The following is a 15,188-nucleotide window of genomic DNA, read 5'->3' as shown; positions in this document are numbered from 1 at the left end:
CATGCGCGCCAGCTGCGCCTGTACGCCAGACGCCGCTTTGCAGCGCGCTGTTGGTGTTATGCGCGACGCGACTATTGCGGTTGGATGAGAGCCGCGACATCCAACACGAAAGAACACAAATTCTCGCCTATGAAACTGCGGATAATACTTCGCCTTGCTGCAAAAGCCTATTTTGCGGCAGTGACAGCTGGAGTCCGGTGACATTTGGTGGCGGATATTCGCTGCCCCGCGCTGCCCCTGGCCATCATTTTACGGCGTCGAGGGCGTCGGACCCTTGGCGTGGAGAGACCTTGCATGTCATCCCCCTGGGTAACATATAATTGCGGCCACGGCAGGTTGGTGATCGGCATAAGCATATACGCCTCTGTGTCCCCTTGGTGCCTTTCCTTGTCATACAAACATTGTTTCTCTCATATAACGGCTTTATTCGCTTCTTAACAGACATCCATTAACCCCCGGATACGATTGCATATATCAACGATACGCTTCTCTTCTTTAGATCGAATCGCAACTTCCATTCTCGCTATACGCAAATCTCACACTATGTCCTACCAACCACAACCGCCTAGTGGGCTTCCCAGCTCTCCACGAGCAAACCGCCAAATGCAGATGCTCTCTCCACTCGACACATCATTCCCCTCGGATTCATCGCAAACACCTTCGCCATACTCCAGCACATCCGAGAAGCAATCAGAAAAGGCCCGCGACATCTTCGCCGATGCTACTATTCCTCTCAGCCCAGCATCGTCAACAAGCTCGACTAGGAAAGCAAACCCTTACGAGGGTCTTGAACCCCGGAAGCGTAGCGGCCTCGCGCGACTCTTTTGCTGCCTTGGCCGCGAAGAGCGCGCACGACGAAGGATGAACAGGAGTTTGGAGTTTGAGAAAGTCGGCGAAGACTGCCATTGGTCGGAGTACTAAGGATACGAATTATTCGACAACATATTCGATGATGGAGATTTCGCGGCTTGCCATAATCCGCATGCATATCCGTTGCGATCTGAAACACGACATAACGGGACGTCTACCCACCGAATCTCCAAACATCTGACAGCTCGGATACCAAACAGACACAATCGGATTCCCTGGTGTCCGAGTCACGAAACAACTTGCGATACAAGAATTGATCGCATGCTCAAACACTCACCACACAAACATTGTCTTCATACTGTCACTGCGACGTTTCTTATGTTTATATTTACAACATATTCTCGGGCTTGAATTTTCCGGTCTTTCTTATGGCATTGCTATTGTCTGGATAGACATGCAACTGCCACTGTTTCTCTATCTGTTCAGCGTTGGTGTTGGGGTCATTTCTGCTAAAACCGGTTCACAATCAGAGACCATTTAACGCGCAAGACTGGGAGAGCGAGCGCAATCTCGTCATACAAGACGAAGGCAAATACAAAATCATTATCATGCAATGTCTGCGTACTGGTCCGTCGCGTCGCTTATCTCGTGCTTTGCTCCCCTTTCCCACTAACTGCCTGATCAACAAACTCTTCAAACTGACACGCATCCCTCCCTAGCACCCACTCCAACACATTGCTGTTCCCCACCAGCCCTCTCGCATCATAGAACAAAATCATCCTTTCCGCCGTATCTCTACTCCGCCTATCCGCCCGCGCAGCATCTTCAAGCTTAAACAACCTCTTCAGCAGAGCATCCACCGCGTCCCCGAACGCCTTCTTCTCGACCATCACCTGTTTACCAATCTTTCCCTCAACGACACGCAACGCCTCTCCAAAACTGATAGGCTGATGCGTCGACGTAAGCGGATACTGCGCATAAAAATGCTTTTCCCGTTCCTCCGCCACAACCTTGAACACTTCAGCCAAGTCACTTAATGCAAGCATCGAGAACCTATTTTCCGTACTCCATAGGGCAGGATACACCGGTTTGTCCTGTTGTGCCAGCATAGCGACAGGTATGTTATCCATAAATGTGCTCGGCTGAAGAATAGTGTATGGAATGCCAGATTCCATTATCCATTCCTCGACAACTCGTTTATAGTCATGATTCAACATCTTACTGAACTGGCTGTTCAACACGCTACTCAATATGAAATGCTTGAACACCCCGTTGCCATTAGAGTAGGCAGCAACGGCGGCGTCAATCATCATTTTGCCGATTTCTGTTTCGTGGGAGTGGTAGGAGGGGCCTATGTGGATGGCTGTGGTAACATTTTCGAGGAGCGAGGCGCAGTCTGAAGGGGAGTAAAGGTCGGCTTGGATCACTTCAGCACGGGGGTAGTCTTGTTGGAGACGGGCTTTGGAGGAGGATGAGTGGACGGCTAGGCGGATGTTCTGCCACTCGGAGAGTAGAGGGAGGAGTTTGCCGGCTTGTTTACCGGACGCAGAGGTTATTAGGAGACGGTCTTTTGAGGGGTCTGCAGGCATAGTCGCTGTTGTGGGCTGTATGAGACAAGACGGGTGTGGTTCGAGGGCATTGAAAGAGCTGAAGTGCAGTGCTTATACTCGTCAGATGGAGACGCGTCTTGACGTCACATTCTTACGTTCTTACGTGGTGTACGTGTCCGACCTGTCCATTGGGTACCTAGGTATTGGGGCAGCGCTCACGGGAAGAGTATACGGCATTGTTCAAGGACACAACAGGACAGTGGTGTCGTCTAGCCATAGACTTTGCTGCCCTGACATTCTACAATTCCCTAAACGTGCACCTAACTGGTCAAAAGATACTTTTGTAGTATATGCAAGACCCATAGTAGAACAATAAATCAACATGAATGCATCCCATTTGCTGAACTTTGAAGTCATCAGGTGGATTAAGAGGGTAACTTGCGAATGTCAACAACAACATGCAGGTGTACTTCGCAGACAGCTTGAAGCACCCGTCCCCCAGACCCGTGTGCGGGGAACGTGCTCTTCGACATGGAATTTGCATTGAAGGTGTCTGCTCACGAACCAGTCGCATTCGTTGCTCTTGCAGCTGACGTACTAAGCATAGATGCCCTCGGGCGCATCCGTCGCCGATGCCGAAGGGCAAAGGTCTGGACACGGACACGTTCGTACGAACTGTGGCTCTGTGGCTGACTCGAGCCTCTTTAATCACATGATGCTCAGAGCCTCATCCGTCACATGATTAGTATGAGGCTCTTGATGACCTTGCGCGTCGCGTTTCCCAAGCTCGGTCGAGAAATCCCTTCCTCGGCTCCTGAGCGAAATTGCCGGCTCGTCGCGCCCGTGTTTAGTGGGGAGGTCAGCGCGGGGCACCCCAGAATCGCGATGCTGAAGACTCCGGATGGATGGCAATTCGCAAACAGGCTGGAATGGAAAACGTGGCCTTGGTGTCTTGGATGTTCTGGCACATGGTGCAAAAGATATAAAGACGGTCGCATGTGCTCATCCGGTCAAACGGCCATAAGCCTGCAGGCATCACGTCACCGGCAGCGTCTCTAACCTTAGTCCGACAACCTCGGCTCCTTGAATTCACAGCTCCACCCTTGTCATCGCAGCCAGCGCGTGCTCATTTGGCCTCGGATCTGCTGAAGCTAGGACTCTTGATATCATATTCTGTCATTTTTCCCCTTGTTACTTTACATATCTTCATTTGTGATGTTCAGCAGAGCTGCACGCGCGCGAGCACCCGCCTCGATACTCCGCAGACCTATTTTGAACCAGTCCGCCTTTGCAAAGCCCAGAGTATGTTGTTGCTGCAGTGTAAACAGACGTATAGTGGGGGGATGTATGCTAATATTCGACGCGCATAGATTGTCGCAATGGCACCAACAAGGAAACAGTCGAGTTTGCCAGCGGGTAAGTGGACACGCTCTATCCACATGCTTGAGACATTTCAGAGCTGACGACCATGTCTGCGCAGGCTACAAGGAGGACCACAGCAAAGGCGCCATGCTGCGCTTTGAAGATTCTCTCCCACGACTCCCCGTTCCCACACTAGAGGAAACCGCAAAGCGATACCTCAAGTCCGTTCACCCACTCCTCTCCCAGAACGAATTCGACGCGACCACAAAAGCCGTCAACGAATTTGTAGCCCCTGGTGGTCCCGGAGAGAAACTACAGAAGCGCTTGGTGGAGCGGAGAGAGGACCCCAAACACAGGAACTGGATCTACGAGTGGTGGAATGATGCTGCCTACATGGCCTACCGCGACCCCGTCGTGCCATACGTCAGCTACTTCTACTCGCACCGCGATGACAGGAAGAGGCGAAACCCGGCAAAGCGTGCTGCTGCCCTGTCAACAGCCGTGCTCGAATTCAAGAAGATGGTCGATGAAGGCAGTCTGGAGCCCGAGTACATGAAGAAGCTCCCCATGGCCATGAGCTCCTATGAGCACATGTTCAACTGCTGCCGTGTCCCCAAGAAGCCATCAGACACCAGCGTAAAGCACTCTTACAAGGAGAACGCGCACATCATCGCCATCAGGAAGAACCAGTTCTGGAAGATTCCCCACGAGATCAATGGAAAGCAACTCAACACTAGCGAGCTCGAGCTCCAGTTCAAGCGCGTTTACGAGAAGGCTGAAAAGGCACCCGCAGTCGGCAGCCTCACGTCTCAAAACCGTGATGTCTGGTCAGACGTATACCCCAAGCTCAAGGCTGCCTCGAGCGTCAATGCCGCAACACTTCAGGAGATTGAAGCCGCATCATTCATCGTCTGCCTCGACGACGCTTCTCCCGTTACTCTCGAAGAGCGCGCACACCAATATTGGCACGGCGACGGCGCAAACCGCTGGTACGACAAGCCCCTCCAATTTATTGTCAACGAGAACGGCACATCAGGTTTCATGGGCGAGCACTCCATGATGGACGGTACACCCACCCACCGCCTCAACGACTATGCGAACCAGCAAATCTTCAGCAACGCCCTTCCCTTCGACGACCCCAACGTACGCTCCGACCTCCCTAACCCGAAACCCCTTCGATTCGAGATCAACAAGGAGCTGCAACAGGACATTGCCGACGCGCAAGCACATTTCGCCAGCCAGATTGGCGCACACGAGCTCAGAGTACAGGCATACCAAGGCTACGGCAAGGGCTTGATCAAGAAGTTCAAGTGCAGTCCTGACGCCTACGTACAAATGATCATCCAACTTGCATACCACAAGTTCTATGGCAAGAACCGTCCTACCTACGAATCTGCTGCTACCCGTCGCTTCCAGCAAGGCCGAACAGAGACATGCAGGACCGTCTCGGACGAGAGTGTCGCTTTCTGCAACGCCATGGCCGATGCTGACGCCTCACCTGAGGAGTGCCAGAAGAAGTTGAGAGCGGCGCTTGATGCACACGTCAAGTACATTTCGGATGCTAGTGATGGACGTGGTGTCGACCGTCATCTTTTCGGACTGAAGAAGTGCCTCAAGGAGGGTGAGGAAGTACCTGCTCTGTACCAGGACCCAGCCTACTCATACAGCTCCACATGGTTCATTTCGAGTTCGCAGTTGTCAAGCGAGTACTTTAACGGTTACGGATGGTCGCAAGTCATCGACGACGGATGGGGCATCGCCTACATGATCAACGAGAACAGCATTCAGTTCAACGTCTGCTCAAAGGGACTCGGTTCGGTAAGTCAAGTCGTTTTCGGAACAAAGGGAATGCAAGCTAACAACAAACAGGAAAAGATGAGCTTCTACCTCAACGAGGCCGCCGGTGACATGAGGGATATCATGCTGCCCACTTTGGACGCGGCAAAGGCAAAGTTGTAGGCATATTACGCCTGCGTGCTTTGTTATTTTTACGGCCATAGACTTCTTCATATGCCAAATATTAACATTACAATTCCATTCTCGGACCACATCCGTGACCCTGTTTGCCCTATTTTCTTATCGTTGTCGTACCAACTAAACACCATATACATCGTGATCATACTTTACACTTTATTTTCTCCAACAGCTACATCAACCACCTCTCCCTCTTTTTGCTGCGTCTGCGGCTTCGCCAGCCTCGCATTCTTCCTCTTTCTCCACCACACCCACGCCAGATACCCCGCCATCCCCACTCCCAACACGACACCAATTGCGATACCTGCCTTCGTCTCCGGATTATCCGTATCATGGTTCGCCTCTTCTGCAGCCTCAGCGTCTTGCCTTTCATCTTCCTCTTCTCTCGCCTCCCGTGCCCGCTGCTGTCCACTGGGCACTCCACTGGGATTTGCAGCCGAGAACACATATTGTTCGCGCGTATGCTTGCCTTTGGGCTGTGTCGCGAAGAAGACCTGACTATACGCTGTATGTTCCTGAATGTCACTATATGATGTCGACGACGGCGGTAGTGTACCCGATGTGAGGGCTAGAGCACATGCGAAGAGCATGGTGTCGGGTTGTTTGTGGAACCACATGTCGAGTCCAATATCTGCAGGGCTATCAAAGAAGGAGGGGTACAACATGGCTATCTCGATGCTGGCGGTTGTGTTGTCCTGTGAATAAAAGTTATCTTCGTTTGTGATTTCGGTTATATTATCCTTGGTGTTCTCGCGGTAGACCTCGTCTTCGGCGTTGGCCCAATCGTTGCAGCGTGATGCTGGTGACGGGGTATCGTTGTCAGGGTCAACCTCATAGGGCTCGAGGCAAACCAAACAAGTTAGCATCATCGATAGTGGTTCGACGTTACTTGTATCCATGTTGGGGTTGGTGGTCCATGTTGCTTCGATGAGATCTTCTGCTTCTGGCATAGTCTTGAGTGAAGACGCATCGCCCCAATACTGAGTATTTGGATCGTGTAGTGCGTGTTCCAAGTATGTCTTCATAGTTGCATCGGAATTCAGTCCAGTCAAATTCCCTGTGCCAGGAAAGGTGAACATCAACGGTCCGGTCTCGAGGGGTTTAGGCTGTTCAGCATCGATCGTGCTCTGCGGTTGTCCATCGCGATAGGTAGCGTTCCAGAAGTTGGGCGAACCGGTCACATCGCCCATGCTAAGGATGATGTCTGATATGCTCGTTCCCTCGTCCTGACCGTTTTGTTGCATCTGGAAAACACACGCGAAGTCGCGGTTGCGAATTGCCTTCTGTGGATCTCCTGGTCTTCCATCGTTACCGGTCGGCATTTCGACATCTGACCCCATTCCTTCTCTTGCTACACCAACATCAATCCATACTTCCGTGGCATCTGCTTGATTGAAATCCAGACATGCATGCGAATCCTGATCACCTTGCACAGGGCATGTAAGACAGTAAACGCCCAGGTTTAGGCCCTCAGTAGTGTCGATGCCAGACCAAGAGGACTGGACAATGTCTTCGCCGTGCATATATCTTGGTGCATCAGTATCGCTCTGGTATGTCGATAGGTACTCTTCGACAGCGTATCGGGTGGTGTTGTAAGTATAGGATGCTGGAAGTGTCGAGTTAGTAGGACCACCGTAGGGAAAGGTCCAGCTTATTTTCGAAGCGATGAATGCCATCTTGCCGCCTCTCGTCTAACAGGGTAAGTATGTTGTACAGTGATAGTACGACTGTAACAGTGCGAGGCGTAGGTGTAAGAGGCTACAAATTCCAACACCACATGGCATGTACATCGCGCGGGACATGTTTCAAGAAATCCAATAGAATCGCTATCGCGTGCGAGAGTCCTCGACCTTGATTTTCTATCGTAGGATCCGGACGAGAGAATGTAGTTAGCAATTCTCGCTTCTGGCTGTCCACCCACGTCACCCAAAGTGAGACTGCCTGGCACTGAGAGCTTGGCAGCTTGATGGAGATAAGCCTTGGAGCGTTCCGCTCTATTAATGTTGCAGCGTGACCGGTTACTGTATCGAACTTGGCGCTGTCCGTGCATTTTGCAGACGTTGAGTCGTGGAAACGGGATGCTTGAAATCGCGTCAGTACATGTGCAAGGTAGTCACAGCTAAGCGACAACCGGCTGGAGAATCGTAAGGAGTTGATTTTGGCATGCTAAGGTACAGATCAAAGTTTACGACATGGTAACTAAACCCAGTCCAATCCAGAACCCGTAGCTCACGTCATTATTATTGTACACACTCATAAATTCTTTTAGGAATTTATGGGTTCTGCTTGACCCACTCAACACCCTTCTTGATGTTCTTGGCGAGGTCAGCGACGCAAGCGTCGAGGAGGCTCTGCTCGTGGTCGGTGATCTTGCCGACGGGGTGGATCTTCTCAACACCGTTGGGGCCGAGCTCAACGTTGGTGGAGAAGTAGTCGCAGCCCTGGTCCTTGAACAGAGGAGAGTCGACGAAGGTGGGCTCGATGACGTTCTTCTGGCCCTGGGCAGCCTTGAGGAGCGACTCGGCGAAACGGGCACCGGCCATGGCCATGGAGAGAGTGGCAGAACCAGCACCGTCCTTGGCCTGGACGACCTCGTCACCACCGAACTGGACACGGTGGATGTAGTTCTTGAGCTGCTCGCCCTCAAGGTTGTAGCCGGATTGGGAGAGGAGGGGAACGATGGTAGCGCCGGAGTGACCGCCGATGACAGTGATGTTCTCGGTGGCGGGGTCGGTGTTCTTCAGCTGGGAGATGAAGCGAGAGGCACGGACAACGTCAAGGGTGGTGACACCAAAGAGACGCTTGGGGTTGTAGACGCCCTTGGACTTGAAGACCTCGGCGGTGATGGGGACGGTGGAGTTGACCTAAAACTGTCAAAATTCGGATCTGCGCCAAAGCGATTGAAATGAACGTACGGGGTTGGAGATGATGAGAACGTTGGCCTCGGGAGCGTGGTCAGCGACGGCCTTGGCGAGGTCGCGGACGATGGAGGCGTTGGTGTTGAACAAGTCTGTTGCATGATTAGTTGTGTCCAAAACATGCGCCGTTTCCATGCTCACCATCACGGGTCATGCCGGGCTTGCGGGGAACACCAGCGGGGATGACAACGATCTCAGCACCCTTGAGGGCGTCGGCGAGACCTGAGGGAGTGGCGTCATGGCCGATGACCTTGTCGTGTATCAGCAGATGGTTCGCGGATGAATTCGGAGCGTCTCTCGTACCTCGCTCTTGGTGTTGATGTGGCCAATGTCGGCAGCGACACCTGTATCACGTTTGTCAGGACTACAGCATCGCGTGTATAATTGACTGGAGCTTACCGGGAGCTAGACGGATGTCGTAGAGGGAGAGCTTGCTAACCCTGGGGTTGAGCTTGAGCAGCAGGGACAATGGCTGACCAATGCCACCAGCGGCACCGAGAACGGTGACCTTGGAGTTCTGCAGGATAAAAAGTCAGCATCTTGAGCTGCAATTGTCCCAATGGCATGGCCATCTCGCAGCGCGGCCAACCGCCCCACCAACAAAACAGTCGCGACTTCCGGGAATATGCATACCTGGCGGGCCGAGGCCGAGAAGCAGCGGCGCGAGCCCTGGAAGAAAGCTTGTCTGGCAGCGAACATGATGTCTGTGATTCGGGTGAGGAACGTGAGACTGGGTTGGACTGGATGAGAGGAGGTGGTGGTGTGGGAAAGCTGCGGGAGGTTTTGCGAATCTTGAACGTCAGTGCTTCTTCGGCTGGGCGTCGGAGCTACGGCTGACACCCGCTTTCACAAACACCTCACCCCTCCTGCCACCTTCCACCCTGAACTCTACCGCAATCGCATGCGCAATACCGAGAGTGCACTCATGATTGAGCATGCATTTCACTTTGTCATAACGCAGACATGAGGCCTCGTCGCTACGCCGTGGATTTTGAGGCCACCGAGGTATCGTCGCCCACAGCCACACTGTCACACCGTATGGCATCAAAGTGATTCCAGTGGCAGTCCATCGCGACTCCTCCGCAACGCTACACTTTGTAGACTGCATGCCTTACCATGCTGTCGAGCCAATAATGCGTCGCAGCGGTGAGTCAAGTACGCTAAGTTAGGGTTCCGTCGCGCTACCATCATACAAAGTGCCGACTTAAAGCCACACCTTGACTCACTGTGGCAGTGCATGTAGTGAATATATACCATGCATCGCGACGTACACACTTCTTTGATTCACCTTCATCAATCAATACTAGAACCATCGCTCACCGTGTGCGACTATCACAGATTCAAAAACGAAACAAATAGAGACCTTTCAAGACTTCCTCTTGAACGCCATGGCCCCTCCCGACCAAGACAAGTCATGTATTCCTGAACTCCAAGCAGCACTGGGCCCGCTGCTCCTCACACGTGCATCCCCATCAGATTTGTCGTCTCATTCCCCAGGCTCCTACACCATAGCACGCGGTTGTCCTGATAATATCCCTCCAAAGGAGCAAGTTCTACCTAAATGGACTGGCGCCTTCAAGCTCTTCGACTTTCCACGAGAGCTGCGAGATAGAATATATCACTACGTTGTCCATGTCCCAGGGGGAGTACATTACACGACGCAAACCAAGAGAGACCTTCAGGACAGGCCTAGCTCCGATATCGTGAACCTCCTCCTGGTTTCCAAGCAAGTCCACTATGAAGCGTCACAGATGTTTGGCAGGAGCAACACCGTTTGGCTATCCTCTTCATATAGTCCACGCGAAGGCTACCGCAAGCCACTTACCGGCCTACTTCGTCTGTTCCCTGATCCGGCAGCGGACGCATTGACGAGTGTGAGCCATGTATACCACGACACTATTGCCCGACCCCTTGGGATGTGGGGCATGGCGCCGAGCCATGACAGTATTGCTAGCGGAGGTGATGGTACAGGCCATTTTCACAAGCGTCAAAAGCCTGGAGAGACCTTCTGCGAGATTTTGAGGGATGCGCATGTCATCTCGCAACGTTTCCCAAAACTCAAGGTCTTCGACGCCGTTTGGTATGTCGGGCCTAGGTTCCACGAGTATCCCATACCAGAATGTGTTGTGCATAACATTGCAACTTTCCTGAAAAACTCCGGCAGCCGGGAGGAAGCAGTGAAGATGTGGTTAGATCTTATGCGACAATGGCTACAAAAGGGTAACGTGGTCCCACTGGGGTGCGTGTGGTTTAGCGTGCAAGGATATAGCACAGATGGGTTTGGGTCGGAAATGGATGAGGCGGCAAACGAGGCGTATCAGATACTGGTAAAGGAGTCAAAGGATCGGGAGGATATCGAGGCTAGTGGAAAGATGTGGTTGGAAGACATGGAAGAAGCGAGCAGGTGTAAAAGGAAAGGGAAGAGCGGAAAGAAGGCAATACAATGAGTGATTGTATTGAATACAAGGACATGACAGGGGGTCAGACTCCTTACCCAGGATTCATATGCAGCATGCTACCGAACAACTGGAACTGGTTCAGCACACTGTTTCACCAACATAGCCAAGCCCAGCGTAGTAGACCGCCACTGTGCTGCTGCTTGATTAGAACCATTTCTCAGTGTATTCGAGCAGACATTCGAGCCTTTGTGCAGTATTCCAGATGCGGTGTTGTTCCTGCAGTACCACTGACTGAGCAAGAAGGATGCAATGGAGAATGTCCCTCCATCGCTTCGATTACCCACTCGCGACGAATACTACCTAGTTACGTGTAGATGACATGTTCCTCACTTCACGTACGCTAGCGGGGAAGTCGGCACACTGATCTCGCAACAGAGTGAGGGGAGAGTCTTAACTCTTTGTACCTCACCATGGATAGGGCCTCTAGTAATAGGACCTGCTGCTTGAGGAATGCATGTTCCGGTCACTTGTGGCGCTGCTGCATATCTGCCCCATCTCTCTAGGCCACCTGAGCTCGCTAGTGGTCCTTATGTCACTCTGTCTCCGCTCAACAAAGCAGGCGCAGAAATGGCGGTCATCTGGGGGTCGTGTGCTGTTTAGTGCGGAGGGGGCCGGGGAAGTCGACTGTGGCTTCTGTGGGCGCAACTCCATTACAAGTACTCGAATCTGGGGATCTACTAGACGGAGTAAGTCCGAGGAATGTCCTGTTTCCCCGAAGTCATATCGAACGAAAGCCGTAGACCCCTATTTGCCTGGCGCTCGCGGATGGTTTTCCGTCGGGGAGAGCAAAAAGATCCCTTCGGGAAAGATCGTAAGCTAGAGACTAACATCGCCTAACGCTGTCTCGACCGACATCACTGTGCAGCGTCAGGCCCTACCATACACGCTTCTCCGCACGACAGTCTCTAACGGATCCGCCTGAACCGACAAACTTGACACATTTCCCAGCAGCGCTTTCGCGGGTCCACTTCCCATCCGGCGAACATTCTACCGCCAGCATAAGAACGCTCGTGCTCCCCGAGTTTCCCCAAAGAAAGCCGCGAGTCAATTTTCGACACATCTAGTCCATGCACGTTTGAGCTCAGACTACGAAAATTTCCCAGCGAATTGCGAATTCTTGACACACGAATCAAATCTTTTACCGCTTCTTTTACTCAACATCTCCCCATCATATGCGTCAAGTATATATGTAGACCCAACAGGCCTAGCGACAAAAACTTTCCACAGCGACAAACTTCCACAGCGACATCTTTTTCTTGATCATTGACACGCATCATTCCATAGCAACACTTCCTGAGCGACTTCCTTGCCCAGCAACCCTACTACCACAGCGACATTCCACAGCGACACATACTCCTTGCGACAAACCCAAACAACCTTTGCCAGAATAATCCACGCCCACGAAACATCATCAACAACAACCGCCATCATGTCCTCTACCCAAGCAACGCAACCATTCCGCTTTCTGGATCTACCTGGAGAGATTCGAAACAACATCTACGACCTTCTACTATGCTCCTGGGAAGATGAAGTCGAGCAAGACCCAAGCATGAGCAGCAAGCTGAGCCGACGCAGCCCAAGCAACCCTTCATCGTCACTTCTTCGCGCGAACAAGCAAATTTACGCAGAAGCGTCAGACTACATGATTAAGCGCAACCAATTCGTCCGCATCACCTGCCGAGGTCTGGACTCCCGGAACCTGTTTCTCGGCGAAGGTATCCCAGTAATCACAACCGATGCGCGCAAAGTGAGCCTTTTCGATGGCCACGTCATGCACATCACGCTTTCCAAGCCTGTGTTTGCGCCATCTCCATTCCAGTTCTCTGAATTCGAGATCATGATGCTGCGATCTGACTTGCCGAAGTTGTGCGAGCAGCTAGACATTGAGAGCGTAATGGCGGACGCGAACTCGACCACAAGCGAGCACGCCTCCATCAACGCAAGCATCAGGTTGAACTACGCGCACACTCGATTCTTCACCCCAAAGATCCAAGAGCGCCTGCTAGAGCCTATTGCGTCATCTCTCCGCGGTGTGCCCGATATCAAGATCTCTGGATTTGTCGATGCAGCCCTTGTGGATAGCGTGAGGAACCAGGTCGCACAGCCCCGCTGGACAGAGCCTGACGCGACAATTGAGGAGATCGGCACTGGTGTAGATGTCGGCAAGCGCCAGTGGCAGCAAAACAACTTTTACTCTGCTTCCGAATCATGGGCTTATGCGATGCGCACTCTCGAGCGCATGCGCCATAGCTCCTCCTGGACTGGTCTGCAGAAGGCTGGTGGGGAGGACTTTGTGAACAAGACCGCCGATCTCTACTTCACCCTGAACCTTTTCCACGCCCAGTTCCTGCAAGTGGACATGGCCAATGACCAATCTCAAGGACCTCTTGTGCAGCGAAACGGTCGCGTTGCGATCCAGCATCTGCGCAAGTGCGAGACCGCGGCTGCACGTTTTGCGCAGCACGCCGGCGCTACATGGACGCCGAGCAACCAGCAGTCGGCTAAAATGCTGTTCCGTCATGCGAGGTGCTTGAGGCTGATGCGTGACACCGCCAACAGCGTCAGAGCCGTCACCCTCATTGAGGAAGCTGCAGCGCTTGCACCCACAGACATTGCGATCCGAGATGAGAAGGACGCGGTGTTGGCGTGGGAGGCTGAGCTCGAAGAAGCGCGCCGCTTGCTAGCAGAGCAGAGTCAGGCATCGCACGTTGAGAGGAGGTCGATTTGGTCATCGGTCTGGGATGCAGTTACCGAGCTGACATCTTAAGCAAAAGTAGCATAGCGATCTTTCTAGTTTTGATACCCAATATTTATTTCACCAGCCGCTGAGCGATACGTCGCCAGCTGTAATTACTTCTATCAAGATTCCCCCAATATGCGTGTGTTTGATCATCGTTGATAACTGGAAAGCCTGCGCTGGATGTTGCATGAGTGCGTGTGGCAGCCAGGGAAGGGACGGACCGCTGCCGCTCCATTAACTTCAACAGCTGGAGTATGCATCGGCACTATGTGCCAAAAGCCGAGCGGCTGATGACCAGTCGCAGAAGTATAAGTAGTCTCTCGGTATTCGTTTCCTCTCCTTTTTGCTCAACACCTATCTTCTATATTCTCAAGATTCAAAACTAGATACAACATCCACATGTGGCGTGGAAGATCTGGAAATCAGCATTTGAAGTTCTTATATTGGACATGGCTCTTTGGTCGTTTACAAAAATGTTTCAAAATGCATTCACTATCGATCCATGATCGGACTCTGGACCTACTTTCAATTCGAAGAACTACGTGGAGGACCACTATGCCCTGATTACGGAAACGAGTACAAAAGCTTGTTTTTGCTGCGCTTGTCCTGTCGTCCGTATACAACAAAAGCGTTCTGATTTTCAGAAGACACTCGTGATTGCAGTATGGATCTGTTCCTTGAAACGATTACCTCATTTCCCATGCTTCTGTCGGAATGACAGCAACGCATATAGCATGGCGGATGTCTCGCTGTGTTCCTGATAGAGCTTCAAAAACAAACTGGGCGCTGATCCATGGTCTGGATCCGAGCGCAATATAAATTCGTCTCACCTCTTCGTCTTCCTTCAATCACAAACTTCACATGCATTCACGAAAATTATGAGGCCCTACATTCCATGTTGTGGTTTCTCCTGGCCAACGTATTCCAAAACATAACAGGAATGGTGACATGTTTGTAGGACAACCCACTACGCAAAGCAAAAGCATACCCCAAAGCCCATTTTCAGGATGATGTGTTACCGCAAAAACTTGGACGACCTAAACCATGTGAAAGGTTTCTTTGGTAGCTCGAACTAGTAGAGGTCAAGGCGCTGTGTGACGAACAGAAGGGAGCTTGTCATTGTCATATAGTGCGGTTATCATGTGGCCTAGAGGTGTTCACCGTATTGTGCCAGATTCACTCATGAGGTTGATGTTGCACAGACCTTGGAGGTACACTCGTGGTATATTACATATCAGCAACCAGGGGCTCTTCTCAAGACTGCATCTCCATACGTCTCAGTCCGCGCCTGATTGACAGCAATGAAGTCTTTTGAGATTCTTGCTCGTCGAACCATGCGCCTACTATTCGCGCGACGGAACGCGTCGTATTTAGG

The 15,188-nt window shown here is 51.9% G+C and overlaps 7 protein-coding genes across 7 annotated transcripts; 4 read left to right on the top strand and 3 right to left on the bottom strand.

Annotated features, from left to right (window-relative positions):
- Positions 1-543: 543 nt before the first annotated feature.
- Positions 544-921, top strand: J4E82_010423 (uncharacterized protein; the record flags this gene model as incomplete). Its single annotated transcript, XM_051736635.1, has 1 exon — positions 544-921. The coding sequence occupies one exon, from the start codon at positions 544-546 to the stop codon at positions 919-921; it is 378 nt and encodes a 125-aa protein (XP_051583616.1).
- A 530-nt stretch (positions 922-1,451) lies between these two features.
- J4E82_010422 (uncharacterized protein) lies at positions 1,452-2,399 on the bottom strand (the record flags this gene model as incomplete). Its single annotated transcript, XM_051736634.1, has 1 exon — positions 1,452-2,399. The coding sequence occupies one exon, from the start codon at positions 2,397-2,399 to the stop codon at positions 1,452-1,454; it is 948 nt and encodes a 315-aa protein (XP_051583615.1).
- Positions 2,400-3,739: 1,340 nt separating this feature from the next.
- J4E82_010421 (uncharacterized protein) lies at positions 3,740-5,681 on the top strand (the record flags this gene model as incomplete). Its single annotated transcript, XM_051736633.1, has 3 exons — positions 3,740-3,776; positions 3,841-5,540; positions 5,592-5,681. The coding sequence occupies 3 exons, from the start codon at positions 3,740-3,742 to the stop codon at positions 5,679-5,681; spliced, it is 1,827 nt and encodes a 608-aa protein (XP_051583614.1).
- A 164-nt stretch (positions 5,682-5,845) lies between these two features.
- Positions 5,846-7,372, bottom strand: J4E82_010420 (uncharacterized protein; the record flags this gene model as incomplete). Its single annotated transcript, XM_051736632.1, has 1 exon — positions 5,846-7,372. The coding sequence occupies one exon, from the start codon at positions 7,370-7,372 to the stop codon at positions 5,846-5,848; it is 1,527 nt and encodes a 508-aa protein (XP_051583613.1).
- A 597-nt stretch (positions 7,373-7,969) lies between these two features.
- MDH1 (Malate dehydrogenase, cytoplasmic) lies at positions 7,970-9,313 on the bottom strand (the record flags this gene model as incomplete). Its single annotated transcript, XM_051736631.1, has 6 exons — positions 7,970-8,560; positions 8,612-8,706; positions 8,756-8,864; positions 8,918-8,958; positions 9,014-9,131; positions 9,248-9,313. The coding sequence occupies 6 exons, from the start codon at positions 9,311-9,313 to the stop codon at positions 7,970-7,972; spliced, it is 1,020 nt and encodes a 339-aa protein (XP_051583612.1).
- Positions 9,314-10,002: 689 nt separating this feature from the next.
- J4E82_010418 (uncharacterized protein) lies at positions 10,003-11,061 on the top strand (the record flags this gene model as incomplete). Its single annotated transcript, XM_051736630.1, has 1 exon — positions 10,003-11,061. The coding sequence occupies one exon, from the start codon at positions 10,003-10,005 to the stop codon at positions 11,059-11,061; it is 1,059 nt and encodes a 352-aa protein (XP_051583611.1).
- Positions 11,062-12,502: 1,441 nt separating this feature from the next.
- J4E82_010417 (uncharacterized protein) lies at positions 12,503-13,840 on the top strand (the record flags this gene model as incomplete). The annotated part of the gene is made up of 1 exon (XM_051736629.1): positions 12,503-13,840. One exon carries the CDS (start codon positions 12,503-12,505, stop codon positions 13,838-13,840), a length of 1,338 nt encoding a protein of 445 aa, XP_051583610.1.
- Positions 13,841-15,188: the final 1,348 nt, after the last annotated feature.

Source organism: Alternaria postmessia (assembly GCF_024291825.1).
Source record: "Alternaria postmessia strain BMP 2775 chromosome Unknown scaffold_124, whole genome shotgun sequence".
Classification (NCBI taxonomy): Eukaryota; Fungi; Ascomycota; class Dothideomycetes; order Pleosporales; family Pleosporaceae; genus Alternaria; species Alternaria postmessia.
Note: the sequence above shows the minus strand (reverse complement) of the source record. Positions and strands in the feature narration are given on the sequence as shown.